Source organism: Pocillopora verrucosa, chromosome 3, assembly GCF_036669915.1.
Source record: "Pocillopora verrucosa isolate sample1 chromosome 3, ASM3666991v2, whole genome shotgun sequence".
Taxonomy (NCBI): domain Eukaryota; kingdom Metazoa; phylum Cnidaria; class Anthozoa; order Scleractinia; family Pocilloporidae; genus Pocillopora; species Pocillopora verrucosa.
Genome location: NC_089314.1, coordinates 30,426,168 through 30,444,246, shown reverse-complemented (window position 1 = coordinate 30,444,246; position 18,079 = coordinate 30,426,168). Strand labels below are relative to the sequence as shown.

At 38.0% G+C, this 18,079-nt stretch overlaps 2 protein-coding genes across 3 annotated transcripts; both read left to right on the top strand.

Moving 5' to 3' along the window:
• Nucleotides 1-263: 263 nt before the first annotated feature.
• On the top strand, nt 264-5,511 carry LOC131771008 (uncharacterized protein TM_0508). 2 transcript variants are annotated; one of them, XM_059086760.2, is made up of 5 exons: nt 264-484; nt 1,550-1,613; nt 1,732-1,811; nt 2,376-2,523; nt 3,374-5,511. In XM_059086760.2, exons 1-5 carry the CDS (start codon nt 401-403, stop codon nt 3,697-3,699), a joined length of 702 nt encoding a protein of 233 aa, XP_058942743.2. In that variant the 5' UTR covers nt 264-400; the 3' UTR covers nt 3,700-5,511. The 2 variants fall into 2 exon arrangements, with proteins under 2 accessions (XP_058942743.2, XP_058942752.1); XM_059086769.2 differs by lacking the exon at nt 1,550-1,613 and having other exon boundaries at nt 320-484.
• Nucleotides 5,512-8,156: 2,645 nt separating this feature from the next.
• Nucleotides 8,157-17,503, top strand: LOC131771022 (docking protein 2). The gene is made up of 4 exons (XM_059086780.2): nt 8,157-8,633; nt 12,247-12,559; nt 14,323-14,542; nt 16,251-17,503. Exons 1-4 carry the CDS (start codon nt 8,538-8,540, stop codon nt 16,462-16,464), a joined length of 843 nt encoding a protein of 280 aa, XP_058942763.2. The 5' UTR covers nt 8,157-8,537; the 3' UTR covers nt 16,465-17,503.
• Nucleotides 17,504-18,079: the final 576 nt, after the last annotated feature.

Sequence of the window (18,079 nt, the reverse complement as noted above, 5' to 3'; positions counted from 1 at the left end):
AGTGTACTTCAAACGAAGCTCGGAATACCTCGAACGAACCTTCGCACAGAATGGGATCATTTTCAAATAAGAGAAAAAACAAAAGTATAATTCATCAATTTTGCTCTGAGTAAAAAAATTAAGATTTGGACAGCCAGAAATTGTATTTTTGAAAGGCGAGTGATTTATTGTCAGAGGAAAAATTACGATAAAATGATATTTCGTGACCTTTATCCAGTAGAAACGATTCACTCATTGGGGTGTTGCTGAACAGAAAGTTCGAGGGCTCTAATGAGCTTTGTTCTTCTCCAAACGCGTCTCAAACTTAAGGATGCTGCAAACTTGAAAGAATTTTGCAATTGCATCACATTAGCTTTTTCACCTGCGAAAATCCCCTCTGGAGACGCTGCAGCTATGTGACATGTTGTTCTCTAGTGCACATTGGTATCTTCTCAGAGCTGTAAATAGAGGCAACGGCAGCTATTTGGCCAGATGTCTAACAGGGGTAAGTCAAAATATTGGGTTCACCACGGTTTTATGGTGGATGTTTTCTCTATTTTGTCATAATCATTTCACTTAGCTCTATTATTTTGACTCTGATGCTTTCATTGTTCTATGTCATTCGTTAACTCACCAGGGTCCCTCTCCGAGTATGAGTTGAGATATTTCAACTGAAATTACGTTAACTTTGTGTGAACGTAAATGACAGCTGTAGTTCTCCTCCCCTAACATAAAACAAGTTTGCCCAAAATCTTATAATTCATTTCCCTACCTGTTACAATCATAATATTTTGGTGGCCAATATGAAAAGACTGAATCAACTTGAAAATTCCTATCAGTCTTAAAAACAAGGTTATCAAGTTGAATGATTTGGGAACAAACTGCTCAAGGTTTGGGTAAACTTGTTTTAAGTTAAGGGATGAATTCAAAAAAGTGGTCAGGGGCAAGCTTGCATCTGGGCAAACTTACCAGCTACCTATCAATCAGATGCTTCAACCTTCAGCCACTGCATACTACTGATCTGCTTGCCCAGTAATTGTCAATAATTTGTGTGGTCCTTCCAATCACAATATCACAGTGGCATGTTAATGAGAGAAGTACCTTTGGTCAGAATTTGGACATTACCTTAACTTAAGGAAGAAGAAGTCATTAAATGCAAATTGGTTATGAAATATGAGGGACTGTTCAGTTATAGTTGTCTGCTGGGTTTTTGGTACACAATGTTTAGTAGTGTGCCAATCATTTTGAACTAACTGACCAATTATTGAATTCTCTCATTGATCTATTTGTTCACAATGTGTGAGAACAAGAACAGAGAATTGTGTGTGACCAGAAAGCTTCCAAGCAAAACTGCAGCACTGTTTTCTTCTTTGATTTTTGCAGGCCTTTTGGAAATGTGAATTTTTTATGTCAGAAGCAGTGTCTGTGACGATAAACTGTGAACCCTTTTACAACCTATCATTCTCAAAGGGAAGTAGGGGTGGGGGTAGGGTGCAGATTAGAAAATAATGTTCTCACTCTCCTCTGCTCTAAAATATATGCAGTACTTAACTTATTAAACAATTCTTAGGGCAGTGTCCATGCAACAGTGATATTCAATGTACCTGACAAAAACGTAACCAAAAAGATTGAAGGTAAGAAACTTGTTCTGTTTGGATTGTGTCCACATTTAAAGCTACAGTTGAAATTGCATAATAAAATTGGGCGTTAGATATCATTGTGAATAATTTCTCTGTTTTGGTCTTCTCTTAGTTGTACAGAATGACTTGACAAAGGAAAACGTGGATGCAATTGTGAATGCTGCAAACTCCTGGTTGAAACATGGTGGAGGAGTAAGTTGTTGATCAATTCATTGTTACTGTAAATGGGGTAAGTTTCTAAAGAAACTGTGGTGCTGCATTGGGGGGGGGGGAGTGTAACAAGACAATTTTTGTTTTATCAACTGAGTTGATAGTGTAAATTGGCCACCATAAAGAGTTTAAAATCTGCTGTTTGAGTATTAGCCCTTCATCAGACCAAATGAACCATTGGTTGTGGTAGTTAAGTAAAGAATGCAGAGATGAAAGTGGAGGTTAATTTTACAAATTCCCTTAATTCCAAAGTGTTTTCATATTAATGTTACCAAGATTTCTTGAATGTTTGAAAATGGTCTAAAATGTGTTTTTTCTATTCTGACAGCCTCCAAAGGCTACAGGTTTGGAACTAGAGACTCCACCTGATCATCTGTAGATATAATTTCATTAATTCCCACTTCTCCACTCCCTCCACCTCCCCTCAGGCCTTAAATAAGCTATGTCACTCCCACTTTACCCAGAATTCATTTAACCATACAGTTTGTAAAACTACTGTAATTCACTTCTTAATGATAAGTGTCAATGACCCTCTCATTGTGCTAGGTAGCTGGAGCAATTGTTAAAAATGGTGGAGATCAAATTCAAAACGAAAGTGATGAATATGTAGCTAAATATGGTCCCATAAAGACCGGAGGGATTGCTGTTACCAGACCTGGAAGTCTTCCATGTAGTATTTTAATCCATGCAGTAGGTAAGTTCAGTTGTATACATATGTTTAAATATGTATTGCTTTTTCCCGTCTCCATTTTCTTTATCATGTTGTAATTATTCAAAGGTTATGATTTTTGAAATGGAGGGAAGAAAAATAAAAAGATAAATAAACAAGTAATTAAAAAGTTTAGTTGTATGCTTGGAGTGGAGTGTTGATTTATTTATTTCAAGTTAAGGTGAGTTCAAAACAGTGGGATTATATGTAAACACCAACTCTATGTTGAAGTAATGCTTCCAAAATTTCATTCATTCCCTTGAGAAAGGTGTAAAAGAAATTCCCCTTAATTTCCCTTATACTTAAAGACACCTGCTTTGAAACTGTTTGGGTTCGATTTTACACTATAAAATAGGTTTAAACTGTAGATTGGAAATCGTAAATTGAAATCTGCTTAAAATGATTTTTTCTGTTCAAAGAACACTGTGTAATCAAAATATGACAACAGGAAACTCACTGGAAAAGTTATTACATTCTTAAAACTTGCTTAAGACCTTGGGTTTAATCTAAACGAAAATGTCTTTTTAAGTTACTCTCGGTTACGGATCCTTGGGTCTCCATTACCACTGGGAGAACCCTCATTCCAGTTTTCTTTATTGTTAAGTTCTCCTACAAGGTCCTGATACTTGCTAACCTTCTGCGCTTCTTTTGCTCATATCCCCGAGTCGACGGCTGAGACTGTGACGTGACGTACTTGACAGGTCTGCGCAATTTTTTTTTTTTTTTTTCAACCGCCGGATTATTATCATCATCATTGTTATCAAATGTTATAAGTGTTTTTATACTTCGTTATCATTCTTGATTGATACTGTTATCATTTTTTTCTAATTTTTAGGTCCGGTTTGGATGGGAGGGCAAAAAGATGAAGACAGCAGTCTTCACTCAGCCATGTACAACTCTTTGTCCGAGTGTCATTCAAGGCTTCTGAGCAGTGTTGCTGTCCCCGCCATTAGTAGCGGTATTTTTGGATTTCCTAAGGCAAGATGCGCGAAGATTCTGTTCTCGGCTGTGTTGGAATTCTTCCGCGCTGAGCCCAAGAGCTCTGTTAATCTCGTGCGTCTTACAAACTTTGATAAACCAACTGTAGAAATTTTTAAGGACGCTGCAGCTGATTTAAACGAAGAACCCGATATAAGAGTGGAGCTAGGCCAAGCGTCGTGAAATTTAGTTCTTTTTAATAACTCTACGCTTAACTTCAAAGCAAACCATATTTAACAATTACTCACCAAAGTGGAGATAAATATCCACCACTTTCACCGACACTTTGGTGAATAAATTTTTTAGTGTAAACCACGCTGATACCAAAAACTTAGTTTATTTCTTTCAGTATATCGTAAAATGGTGAGAAATTAATTACGGGCATGAGGCGTCAAGTACAACTTCTCGCTCGTGCAATTCTATGTCGCCATTTTTGCGCCTTTTTTCTGAGTATTTGCGAAACCAAAAGCTTCGCTGCGTTGAAAAGAGGACAATTCTGCTTTTTTTCTCATGAGCCTAGAAATAGTTGGATCGTAAATCCGTGGTGTAAAAATGTCATTTAGTTTCGTATGTTTTTATGTTCATAAGGCTGCAGTTGTTAAACTCAAATTTGAGAGATACGTGCCATACGTTTTTTTGGGTAAAAGTTTCGCATGTTCACGCGTACTAACGAACTTTAAATTGGTTAGTAGGGGGACTGAAATGCATGGGGTGGTTTCGGAAGTTGGTGTGATGTATTTTTGCATGCGCTTTCTAATTTTTCAAATTGCCATATTTTATTGGCATACTTTAGGGTTTCGTGGGCGCTCAGTAAATACTTATTTTTTAGATACTTCCCCTCAGGTCTCGCCCACGTTGGGCAGGTGTTCAGGAAGACATGTGAGTCGGTATAAAGAAAGATACCATGAGATTAAAAAGCGAAATTGGAAAATGTTTCACGGAACAAACCAAAATTTTCTTTCTAACCATGAATAATTTTGTGTCGCTTTTTACTCTACTTCATTTCGTTCTTTTTTGCTCCTTTAATTTAAGGGCCTTACAGTTTTGTTTTTGTCCATGTAGGCGTAGGGAAAAATTAATTTCAGCTTTATTGATATACTAATCATTTAAGCTTTATGAACGTCCTCGATGAAAGAACTGTATTATTACAAACTGTCAGTAGCTTCTATCCATATGTTTATTTTCAATTCTTCGGCGGTTGGAGAGTCTCTTAAATTGTGCTCCCTTTAAGTAGAGCGCGTTATCGCAAAAAATTGTTATACGGGTGATCGTAAATATTCATCTTTTCCATTACGGTGACTAAGATAGACTAAACCATTGTTGCCTGGCAAAGTTGCAAATTATTCAATTCGCAAAATACCATCGATTTGGCTTGAGTGTAACAGCCAAACGATTGCTGCAATATATTTATTCATTCTTTCATTTAGAGTGATCTTCCCCAACATAGTTAAATTAGCTCGTTTGATGGAAAAGTACAATAATACTGACATTTTTGTCGTAAAAATTGCAAGAAAAAGGAAATAAATCTTACTGCATTTAGCATTTGCCAGCAAGTAAAAATCAGCCAGCAGCAACGTTATCTTTTTCGTTGGGCTTGTATCCTAGTTTATTTTCAAACATTTCGTTTTGTGTGGAGCAAGGCTAGGCTGTTGATGTTTAGGTGTCTAAAGGTCGTAATTGGACGTTGTAAAAATTTTTTGCTGCACAGCTTTAAAACCTAGGATTAATGCCTTGTTTTTTTATCTTAAAGATCGCAGAAAAGTGAATTGAAATGTCTTCTGCTTTAGCAAAATGCGTGTTTGCTAGATTGTTCCCACATATATTGTTATGGAAATGAAAGAGATATGACAGACACTGCAACAAAGTGTCACTTTTCGGTTGTGTTTTTGCCAGTCATTTTGACTAAAACACTCGACAAATCTGATTAAAAAGGAGACTTCGGAGAAAGGTTTCAAAAGTTGAGTTCTTTCAATAAAATTAATCGTTTTTAAAATGCTTCGTTTCTAGTGTGGACAAATAATAAAAGCGGTAGCTTTTTAAAAAGATGATTTTTCGCTTCCTATCAACATCATCTGGGGTTTCGTTGAACGATAGGCGAAAACTGACGTATTAAAACATGCGCGTTTTCAAAAACGCGCTACTGTGGACATTTAGGAGCAAAACAGTAAACTTCACGGTGGTTAAAAAAGATTTGCTTCTTTTTGTTGGTTGAAACTCAGACGGATTCTCAAGAAGAGGATTAGTGTGGTCCAGGCCTTACTCGTCGCTTAGTCAATCGTTGGTCTGTAATTTTGTGAAGGTTCCTGTGTGATCAAGAGGAAATAATGCGACGTTACCTTCCCTTGGCCATTTAAGTGGTCTAACTGACTGCATGTGGCAGTTTTCTGTTATCAAAAAAAAAAGGCTGAAGCAAGGGCTGGGCTGCATTGGAACGCATTCAAATATTTTGTAATTTTTCGCGTGGAAAAAAATTGCAGAATATTAAATCCACAATTTCAAAATTTCGGAGGTGGACGCACGAGATCTGTAGCTTTTAACCAAAATTTGTTGGTATGGGCAGATATGTCAATCTCAAAGTAAACGCTTTGGAGGAGCTAAAACATTTTTCGAGGTAAAAATTAGGCAAGAATGAATCGTATTTATGTCGCTTTCGGCTGTTGTGAAAAATTACTTCAGTAGCCTTATAGATTATAGTTTCTTGGCCTTAAAAAACAACAGCGCTCTCAGTATCGTGGATACACTATCAGTGGGCTTTTCTGTGGGTAGCTTCCGCTTTTCACTGACAGTTTCCCGATATGCTCCCTAAAGTTCGAAAGTTGAATGGATAAAACAGCATGATTGCTTGATTTGCAAAAATTTGGAAGCCTCCGAGGCAAGATCTCGGCTCCTTTGAAATTTGGCGAAATTTTGTTTCTGCGCAAAAAAATGGGCAAATTTTTGTAAACTCTGGGTCACACTTATTTCACATGACTTGTTGACAAATTAACAGCTATATACCCAAAAGTCTTAGCCCGGGCCTCATCTAAGGGCGGTCTTTGAACTCAATCGGTTACCATGATCGTACACGAGCCAAAAACAAGTTATCTTAAATTAGAGTCGGAGGAAAAAATTTTTAGGAAACAAAAAAATTAAAGAAAGCAAACAGTCACAAATCTTGGCCTAGCGTTACGCCCCGACGGCGCCGAAGTGATTGGTAGATCTTTCTGAAAGATCTTTTCTTCGATCCCTTTCCAGAAAAGTTGCTCATGTGAAGGGTTTTGTCCATATATAGCAACAAATATGGATTCAAACGAAGGAAAGTATAATTCAAGAGCGCTCTAGCCTTACAGGAAGTGTTTTTCAGCGTTTAAATTCCGGAATTTTGCCGTGTAGTATATTCAATTAATGTTTGTGTGTGCAGTATCAGCATCAAACAATTTTATTTTACAATATCACCACGTCGTTGATGCCTTTTTATGGTCAAAGGTTAACATTGCGGCTATTTTCTTTCAATATCATGCGTTTTCACTTATGAACTCGAGTTATATCACACTTGCTTCATATTAAATACGTTAAAAATAGCGCAATAATATTTCTTCGTCTCTTGACGCATCATTGGCCTAAAGCTGAGTCATGCCCTTAGCAGAAACTATATTTCAAAACACTCAATTCCCCTGAAAACAAAGCTATTACATGGACCCATCTGGACATGTTATGAATTAAAGATGAGCTGATTTCCTAGACTTGTTGTTTCTCGTAGGACTTCATAAATTTCGCATTTATTAGCCAATTGTTAATTTTACTTCACTTTTTCGCGACGAATAATTGTTGAAGACGCGGCTTTCAGCGAAGTTATAACGCGGAAAGTTTAATACCCATGAAGCCCTGTTTTCCTCAACAGCCCGTGAAATTATTTCCCAGTCGAGAACAAAATAATTTAAACCTCAAGTACTTTGTTTTGAACGAAGTCAAGTTGTTTTTAAGGCCACATGTTTTTGTAGATGTCACTTCCGCAACGTCCTTTTATCGTCACACGCAAACTAAAGATTAAGCCTTCGCTTGCTTCAGCGAATTTCATTGGCTTTCTCTAAAACTCCGTTATTAAAAGCCTGAGCCAAACAAATACAACTGAAAGTTAGAGAAAGCTCGAACTGCACAATTTTATAGTATTATGCTTTAAAAACAAACTTGCTAGCGTGCGGACAGATTTGTTGTGATATTCCGCGGACTTTGGTCGATCTCGTAAATTAGAACCAGACTGAACAAAAACCTGAAGACAGTCGGTCGATGTACGCAAGCAGTTCTGCAGGAGTAAGATGTTGAGATCAGCAGCATTCACCGCGGAAAGTTTACTATCTTGCAGTACAAACAATACAATTGTTTTCGATTAGAAACTTACTTGTTTTGCAAAGAACAGCAATTATATGGGAGTGGTTACCTTACGCCTCGGGCAAATGTTAAAGTTACATAGTTGAAACACGAGAGCATGAAAATAGAAACCGGAGATATTTAAATAGGCTTTTACCATGCACTTTTGAGTTGTTCAAACGCGCTTGATCGTGCTCTACCACATTAAATATATTTCACTGATGATGTAAAAACCCTGTAGCACACGGTTCATCGCGTGATTTTCGATTGAAAATTTCGGCAGTCAGACAGTGTGATATTCTGTCTGTCGAACAAAGAATATCAATCGTAGTAGATATTGTTGTTTTTTTTATTAATTATTGCAAACGTGCTGAAATTTTTCCTGAATGATTCAGCGTGACGGCTTGTTGCTATCTGTTGGCGCGCCGAAGCACTGGAACGAGCGTCTACACTGCCCTCACAACACGACAAATAGCCTGCGAGGTTGAAAAACAATAGCGCGAATCGATGACAAACAACTAGTGTAATTTTCAAAAGGTTTCGACCGGTACAGCGTGGAAAGCGATGTTTCTCTAACAGCTCCATATATCCTGACTCAAGCGGACTGAATCGCTGAGATTATTTGTGTTACTTTTTTTCGTTTTCTTGGACGCGTGTGTGAAATATTTTGGAAGATGAAAGTGACCATGGCAAGTTACGTCGAGGATTTGGTAAAGTGCGGGTTTCTTGAAATGAAGCTTCCGCGGAAACAGAGAAAGCTCACACACAAGGCAAGTCTGACTTTGATTGTGATTTCTTATTCTCCTTAAAGTATCTGCTAACTGAGCTTTTTAACAAGAAGTCAAACGAGTATTTTAATATATTCTGTGCACGTATGGGGTGAATAATGACTGCATAACTAATAGTAGTGTTTACTCTGATTTGTGTGAGATATATTCTGTTTTCTTCGCCACATCTGATTGAATACTATTTCAGGTTAATAACCAGAACACACAGATGAATACTTGTCATTAAGCAGGAGCAGGAATTGCCAAATTCGGCGACATTTTCAAACCCTCATTCGAAACCTTACTTTAGTAAACAAGTTGTTCAGCTGCTAGGAAAAGTATTGTAAATTCATCGCCATTTGAAACCTAATAGTGCTAGTTTTTCGTTTGATTGGTTAAGTGTACTTTTGTCTAAGCTCGAAAATGAAACGATTTGAAATTTGTGCGAACAAAAAGAGGTTTCTTGAGAATTTTTTGACAGCAAAATTATCAATTTCATTTCGCGCATGAATTAAAAATCAAATGAAATAGCTATGAAATTGATGCGTTAACGATGTGTCTGCTGTCGTAAAGAACAATCACTCAAACCCCCTTAGTTTTTTCACGTTTGTGGCACATGGATTCGTTTTCTTCCTTCCGCCGTTTCAAAAGCGATGAGTTTTGGCCCGTCTTTGTACACAAGTGTCAACAGATAAAATTATCCATCTAAGCTGTCACAGGTCGCCGGCCTCAACGTGGAACGATATCAAAAACATTCTTGGCAAGGAAAAGAAACGTTATGTCTTTAAAGATGGAGCAGACTAATGCTATTACAACGGCTAGCCGTTTGCTATTAAAGTTGTTTTTCTTATTGTGTCGAGAAAACCTGCAACTGACATTATCGTTGGAGATGAAATATGCATGTGATTTTGAACAATAGCTAAGGGCGAATTACCCATGGAACGCGTAAACACCGAAAAAGTAGAGTACACTTAACGCATATTGGCCTTCTGGAGTAATCCCTTTATTACGTACAAGAAGCACCTCTGCTTGAATCTTACGCACACGAAGTAAATTGAAGCTTGCATTGCAGCGGAAACATATCTTTTGTATTGTGATAAAATTCAAGAAACGGGATTCAAGTGCCTCATTTGTTATTTACCGTCAGCTCTATCATTTTTTTTGCCTCAAAGAAGTGCGAAAAACATGAAATAGTGAAAAAAGTATTTGGTAATTGCACATCATTGTAAACAACCATGGCTCTCCTGGTCGGTTTTTAATGTCTGAAATTTGCGCAGAAGTGAAATTGTATTACATGTGTAATATCCTTTAATTGGTGGGGGGCAACAAAACAACTTTGAACAAACAGAACAACACTAAATGCAATATTTATAGAAAGCATGTTATGTGATGGCAATAACTTGGTATCATTTAACGCCGCATGCCTTGTTCTTTCAAGCAAGACTTTATCCTTTAGAAGAAGAGTCGTTGATCAGTCAAAAGCTTCCAGATTTTAATTCTTGTTTTTTAAGGTTGAAAATAATAACAACCAATATGTCCTCTTGACATATTTACATTGTCACACACGGAGGGCTGACAAGACTTAGATGCTTATAAACTTGGAAATGTCAACTTGGAAGAGGTTCAAAATTCTTCGCATAGAAATTCACAAGGAATGCACCAGAAGTCAGCCGCAAAAAAAAGTAAAAAAAATTTGTGCTTCAACCTTAAATTGACGTAATTAATTGAATTAAAGGTGCAGAGGAACAACAACATCTTTGGTTGAAAATTGTATCTCTCCCATTGGTAGTTCAGTCAAGTTGTTGTTTACTGTGGACAGGTTATCGGCAGGTGTTATTTTAATGTTTTTCATCCTACAGCTGGCAGCTATTACAAGGTTGGCGAGCTGCCATGCATGCACATGATTATTGCTTTGTATGAGACCAGTCTGACATCTGTAGTTCAAGCTGGTTGGATTGTCTGATATCCCAAGATATTTGATTGGTGTAAATTTGACTCTCAGTGGAACTAATCAGGCTCACAGATTAACAATATGGAAAAAACAGCAAAACAATTATTATTGGGGAAACTAATTGGTTTGTAAAAAGAATTTATGGATCTTTCGTCTTCACGTGGCCCTAAGGGGTTTTATAAAATTGGTTCCCACCTACCAGCGCCATTAGTTACGGTGTGGTATTTTTCTCTTTTCTTTCTATCTGTATCTACTCCCATGTTGTCTTACAGCTAACTTGCCTTCATCAGTCTGAGAGTATGTGTGGTCTAAGGCTTCATCTCCAGAAGTCGCTGTAAGTTAGCAGCTGGAAGCCAGAGTTTGAAGTTTAAACCTAAGGAATTGTAGTGCAGACCTAAGCCAACTAACCAGTCGATCCTGAGTTGTGCAGACCTAAGCCAACTAACCAGTCGATCCTGAGTCATGCAGACTTAAGCCAACTAATCAGTCGATCCTAAGTCGTGCAAACCTAAACCAACTAACCAGTCGATCCTGTGTTGTGCAGACCTAAGCCAACTAACCAGTCGATCCTGTGTCATTTCTTTATTTTTTATTGTTCAAAACATTTTAGAATTTATTAACATCTTGATTTTGAACACAAGCATGATAACCTAAGAACAGCGTTTTAGGGTAAGCAACCAGTAAAATCTTGAGAAATGGGTATGATACAAACATTTGCATCATTTTAAGGTTTACTGTCTGGATATCGCAGATCAAAAACATTCTCAGCAACTGCATCAAGATATATTAAAATCTCAAATCAAAAGTGCAGCAGTATAGAAAAAAATTGAAGAGGTTTATAGCAGAGACCCCACGGGACACAAAAACTAAAATTTAAAAAAGTGGTCTAAGTTTTTCAAGGTGTGCAATTACATACACGTGGCTCGCAAAATGCAGTTCTGCAGTCATCCATCTCCTTTGGATGTCTTCACGGAGGATAATTCTTTCTTATCTACCCACTCTTGTTTTTTTAATTCTCTTTTGCCAAGTCAGGTCACGCACCTTGCTTTTTGCACATTTCAAACATCTGTATGAGATATAAGAGGAATGAGAAAAAGTAGATTTCCTTTATCTTTCATATCTCAAACCCTTGCAACAGAAATGTCTTTGCCAGCAATTTATGATTTTCTGCTCCAATTTGTTAAGCTAGATCTTGGGCAGTGTTTTGGATTCTTATCTTGTTAAAGCTCTCTATTATTCTTTGGCTAATACATTAAAGTGAGGTCAACTTATTTTAAATTCTTTGAGATCACATTGTTTTGAAAAGGTGATATATATTAAAGAAGTGACATAAGAGCAACTTTTAAGTGCTCCGCAAAGTTTTTTTCTGCTTTCAAGAAGTGCAATGGATCTTTCTTCTTTATAAGCATCGATGAGCTTTTTGGTGGAGGTAAGATTTTAAAAATCTTAAGATTTGACAAAATTTTCTTTTGGTATAATATTAACCAGTTTGTGTTGTACTAAGACAATTATCTACCTCTATATGGGTAAATATTGTTGTTAGATATTAGATATTTCATGCCCTCATGTTTATTTTTGGTATTTGAAAGCTGGATAACAAGAAAATGGTAAGTCTTGGAAAAATGAGATGATCTGTAAAATTTGATGTATTTCATCTTTGTTTAGATTTGGAAAAGAAAATGGTTTGTTCTGCGAAGGAAATCTCCGCGGGGACAACCTCGTTTAGAGTATTATCTAACAGAGAAAGCATGCTCTGAGGGTAGACATCGTACAAGTATTTCACTGGAAGATTTAACATCTGTCTCGCATGCTCATTCAAGGACACATAATCACAGTTTTTTACTCGTGGGTATGGAAATCAAACTTTTTCTGAGTGCGGATACTGAAAAAGAGTCACTTGAGTGGATTCAGCTTATTAAAGAACTTGTACTCCCAGAACCAAAGCTGTATCCCTCTGTTCAAGCTGGTGACATTTATGGTGAGTGTTAATACTATTTAACCTTGCTTTTGTGTGACTTGAAGGAGGCAAAGGATGCCTGAAGGCTCTTGTTTCAGCTTGACTATCTCATGGATGTTCTAATCAACTGGCTTGACAAAAAGCATGTTGTGGAGGGACATCAAGAATTATTGCATGAGCCACCAGACTGATTCCCTTATCTGGGCTTGTTTGTCGATTACAATACAACCATACCCACTTGATCTAAGCCCCTGAGAATGGAGAAATCTTGGCAAAGGAGTCTCTTATAAGTTGACCCTCTTACTGACATGAAGTTTTGTCAGGCCATTTTTTATCTTTTAGTATCTGTTTAAAGAATTTGGCATTTTCCATATAGAAGTATTTGTAATTTCAGAAGAAAATGCTCACAGTAGTAGGAATAATTGAAAACTGGTGTGTTGGTACTTTCAAGAGAGGCATGGGAGTATTATCATTATTTTTTTGATGCAATTTGAAATGAACAATACTGTAAAAAATTTACTGGATTCGGTTTTAGATGTAACTTAAAATTCTCCTACTAAAGAGGGGTAATGGGAGGATGCAGGACTGGCTCCATGTGGGAAGATTCTGGAGTTTGAAATCACTGTATGACCTGTTTCTGTCAGATTTGTTCATGAATGCACATGAATACATTATTAATGCTCTAATAAGCCGATGTCCTTCTCTATAACTCCCATCCTAAATAAACCTGCTTGTAGCTTCAGATTCTTAAAAAGCCCTTCTGTCTAGCAAGTATTCCATCTTTCTCCTCCTTCCTCCTTGCATTATAAAAAGTTTGCTAAAAACTGCTGTATATGTACATTCGGGGATTGTACTGTAGGATTTCACTCTTAATGTTTTCTTTTATTTGAAAATATTAGTCAGTTTTCATTCAAGGTTTTGTAGATTGCCTAACCTACTGCATATGCAGCTTATTAAAGCCAATCAACAGTTTGAGGAAATGAGAGGTTGCCTTGGCAACTTTGCTGTCATTATTAAATTTTAAACAAGACCCCTGTCTGATCAGAAAGTTTATTAGAGCATTTACCATAACGCAATTCAGAATATTCAGTGAGTATTGAAGATCAGAGAATTCAATTACTACACAGCATTTTCTGTCTGAATTTTGACAGCTCAAGCTGCTTTTTTTTTCCTTTTTTTTTTTCGGTTACATGAGAACCCTGTTAGTTTGGTTATCCATCCTTAATTCCCCCTTTTTACCGGTGCTCTAAAGAGACAATTACTGTCTGGCTTCAGTACAAATTTGTATGGGTACTTATATTTGCCCTTCTGAGGTGAACGATTATCGCATTTAAGGCATCAATGCTGACAAAATGGAATGCACACAAATAGTAACCCTTTGACATTCAAGACCTTTCTTCAAGTGATTATTGTCTGAATTCTTTGTGTTGATATCGTATTTGAAACCGTAGATTAAGTCTGCGAGCCAGAACCTCCTTCAAGTATACTCGTGTGTTGTGACGACATATCAAAAGAGTTGAGAGTTTGTGGCTGGTACCACTCGGCCAAGAGATATGTCAGATACCAAACTTAGAGATACATTTACTAGAATTTGTTACACATTAGTTGAGTATTGCTATTTTCAAAGGGTCTGAGGAGTACCTTGGTCGAGAGGAAACGCTGCTTGACACAAGCCAAGAATTATTTGTTCACAGACACTTGACTGACCATAATCTTTATGTGATTAAGAGACATTTTCAGGATCTAACTGAAAATTTATTGAAATAATTACCCTTTCTTTTCAGGGCTTTATGAGGTAAATGTAATTCCTACAGAGGATTCTGATAGACTTGAACTTACAGGAAACTATCTTATGACAGTTCGTAAGGAATACTTATGCCTTCATAGCGCAAAAACAGGAGAAAGAGTTTTAGAATGGGAACTAGATCATCTTCCACGATTTCGACTGCAAAGACTGTCACATCTTCAAGATTTAGACAAAGTTTTAACATTTCAAGCGGGAAGGTAAGAAAATAAAGTCATTGGTTTGTTGAGAAACTTTTCTGCTGCGTCAGCGGGCAAGTTTATAATTAGCTAGCACTTGGTTGACGTTAAACTAGAAGTCAAGCGCTAATTTTTGGTCGCATCAGAGTGTTCTGACAAAAAACTAGCGCTCGATATGTCGGCTTTTTGAAATCTGATTCGCGGCTCCGTTTTGTTTTCCTTCATGAACTTCTGTTCCATATTTATTGAAGTGTTTTGATTTTAAGATGTAGAATGAGCCCTGCTTTTGTCTTATATACGTGCACTAGCAAAGGATTGATTACACACTGGAAAATATTAGCCTGCTCGCGGGCTCTAGCTTGCGTTTCGTGTACTGGCTCGAAACCCAGAAGCCTCACAACTCATGCCGCAGCGGTATAAACGAGAACTTGCTCGCTGGCTCTCACGAGCACAGTCAAGACAAAGTTCTGATGTTATCTTTTACACTTGCTATGTCGGTTACTCAAATTTTTTACTGCCTCGTCATTCCTGGTCAATATGCCCTCGTTCGAAGTTAGTTCACTTGCCTACCTCTTTGGCTGGTTAACCTTCATTAGGATAGAGGGGGTAAGTTTCTAAAGAAACTGTGGTGCTGCGTCGGTGAGAGAGTATAATAGGTTAATTTAGTATTATCAACTGAGTTGATAGCGTAAATTGGCCACCGTAAAGAGTTTAAAAGCAGACGTTTCGACCATTCGTCCTTAGTCAGAGCGTTGGAGTGACAAAGGGCTAACGCTCGAAACGTCAGCTTTTAAACTCTTTTCGATAGCCAATTTCCGTTATCAATTCAGTTGATAATCCTATATTACCCTTCATTAGTATATGCCACTTAGGTGAATAATTCTTTTCGCGAGAGCTGATTGGCTAGTTCGGACGTGATAAGTAAGCATTATCCACCTCAAAGCAGCGGAAGAAACAAACCGCGTGTCAAGAGTTTAATTTCCTACCATTTATTGGCATAGTCAGAAATAAACTAATTTTTTGGTTTCTTGTTTAGTAAATACTAAAACAATTGTTCACCTCAGTATCGGTGAAAGTGGTGGATATTTACCCCACTTCGGTGAATAATTGTGAATTATTTTGTCAAATGACATTATTAAATGAGACTCCCGTCGGTGCTTTTTTTTGTTTGTTTGTTTGTTTGTTTTTCAAAGAACGAATCCAGTTGATGAAATCCACAATTCAAGTCATTTCTCATCGCGATCTAGCTCTGCCTTTGGTCTTCACTCGACTTTTGTCCAGTTTCTTATAGCCCTCATTAACAGCGCTTCGACGGGGGCACCAGCTTTTCTACGCCCGCGGGAAAGTACGAGGCCTTGAGTAAATCTGCAAGGGGTCTGGCACTGAGAATGTTAGACCCCCGAAAAACCTCTCCCCAACCCTTCTCGAATCTTCTCGCAGGCGAAGAAATGTGAATCCTACGGCGCCTGCTCGCATGCTGTTGTAATCCACGTCCTGCGCGAGATTTGAGATTGCATTTAATAGGACACGCAGCAAAGTGCGAAATCCGTAACTAAATCGACTGTGGACAAATCAATCCATATCAAAGGGCAGCCCGTCTCTTGGGGAAAATGACCGAATACCTTAACCTGCTACTAGAAAAGTATACCGGTAACTTGATCTATAAGAGCGCCTCTCACAGTTATCTTATTCAACAGATTGACTAGCTTTTCTTGTGATCTATTTTTAGGGGCTGTAAAACAGGCGAGGGACATTTTCAATTCCTGACCCAACGAGGGCGAGAAATTTTGGACTGTGTGAAACTGCAAACTCAAAAGCTTGCCAACATGCGGCAACCTCTTCCCCACGAAAGACACAGAAGACCTTCAATAGACTCTGTTCCCTGCACAAGATCGTCTGAAAATGAGACTGTGGATAGTCTGACGAGCAACTCATTTTCTTGATAGTTATTTCATTGGAGCATTTCAGCCAACTTTCGATGTGATGATATCGTTTGCGCTCCTCGCGTTCTCAAGAAATCGACAGATTTTGAGCACTGTTTGTTGCCTTTGTTTTCCTAAGGTGGACAGCGAAATGTACCAAACCGAAATATTCAACGCACCCTCCGAGCTTGAAAGGCTCTTGTGGACAATCGACAAAGGGACTGAGAACTATTATCGCCGAGAGGGGTCGGAGGATTTTGGTTGTGTCACAATGAAATTTACCTGATTTCCCCCTTAAGGCTCTGTAGTATTCGAATGATTTCCCCCCCCCCCCCTCCCACTGGCAGTCAACTTTCTATAGCATCCCCTCCCTTTTTATACTCTGTTAAGAACGACTGTCTCTTCCACCCCCCCCCCCCCCTTCTGATGATGATGTGACCCACCCAAAATACTGCGGACTCCTACCCCTCCGGTCCTTAAATAATTTCAGTCGTTGCCATGGTTTTCTCAAGGTCCTTGGCACTTAAGTACTTCAGCCCTTGACGGAAAGGTTCCAGTGCTATGTGAGACTTGTGCGAGAAATTGTGTGTTGATGAAAGGACGATATGGTTTAGAAGGACAACGAAAAAATGATTCTCATTAGTGTGCGATATGCACTCAGAATTGAGTTGCAAATGGGGCTTAAAAATCCAACCACCTAAAGTGAAATTGCGAAATGTATTGTCTCAAAGATAATTTTCTAATAACAAAGAAACTATCATTTGTGATTATAAATATGATGCTTACATGATATTGATCAACTCCATGGCTCCAATGTAGTCGTGGATAATTCTTTCTCCTTACTTATCTCTCTTGACTTGTGTCGCCTTCCCAGATTTCTCTCAACTTTATTTTTTCACATTGAGACACTAATTTGCTTGTGGTGTTTTACGCTTTTTCACTCGACTCTTGGGTTTTCCAAACCTTTTGTTGTGTATGGAACGCACTGTGTTGCTGTGCGTTGTTATGTATGATTGATATGAAGAAATTATTTTCACAAAATAAAAAATTAAAGATACGATCCCTGAGTTACAATTTTGTTTGTAGTTATTTCCTAGAGCGTTTTCAAGGACTTGAGATAACTGCTTTAGTAGGTACAAACCCCAGCCTTTTGGGAAATTCCGCGCAATGACAGACTGTAAATTACGATTATATATAGTCTAAGGTGTGTAAGGCTCTGGTGTCTAGATACTGCTGCTGCGCGGAAATATCTGTTCGCACTTAGCAAATGTACAGACTGCTGAATGGATCCTTTGACCGTTTATCGGCTTCTCGTTATGATCTCAATGGTTCAGTAAACTAAATATGATTCTCACGCCAGGGGTTTATCGGACCTGTCAGCCAGGAGGGCTGTTAGTAAATGACGCAGACTAATAGAGGCTGTCTGAATATGAAATATCCTGTAGATTTCCCCCCTTCTTAGCAACGACAACAGCGCATTCTGCAAAACGCCATCAATCAATCAATCTTCCAATTAGTCAATCAAAATTCTTCACTTGATCTTAATCGAGTTGCACGACTTTCACTAAAATCTTGGGGACGTGCAGTCTAGTCAAGAATAGGATGATTCACCATGGTTCAGTAGAAAATTTCTTGT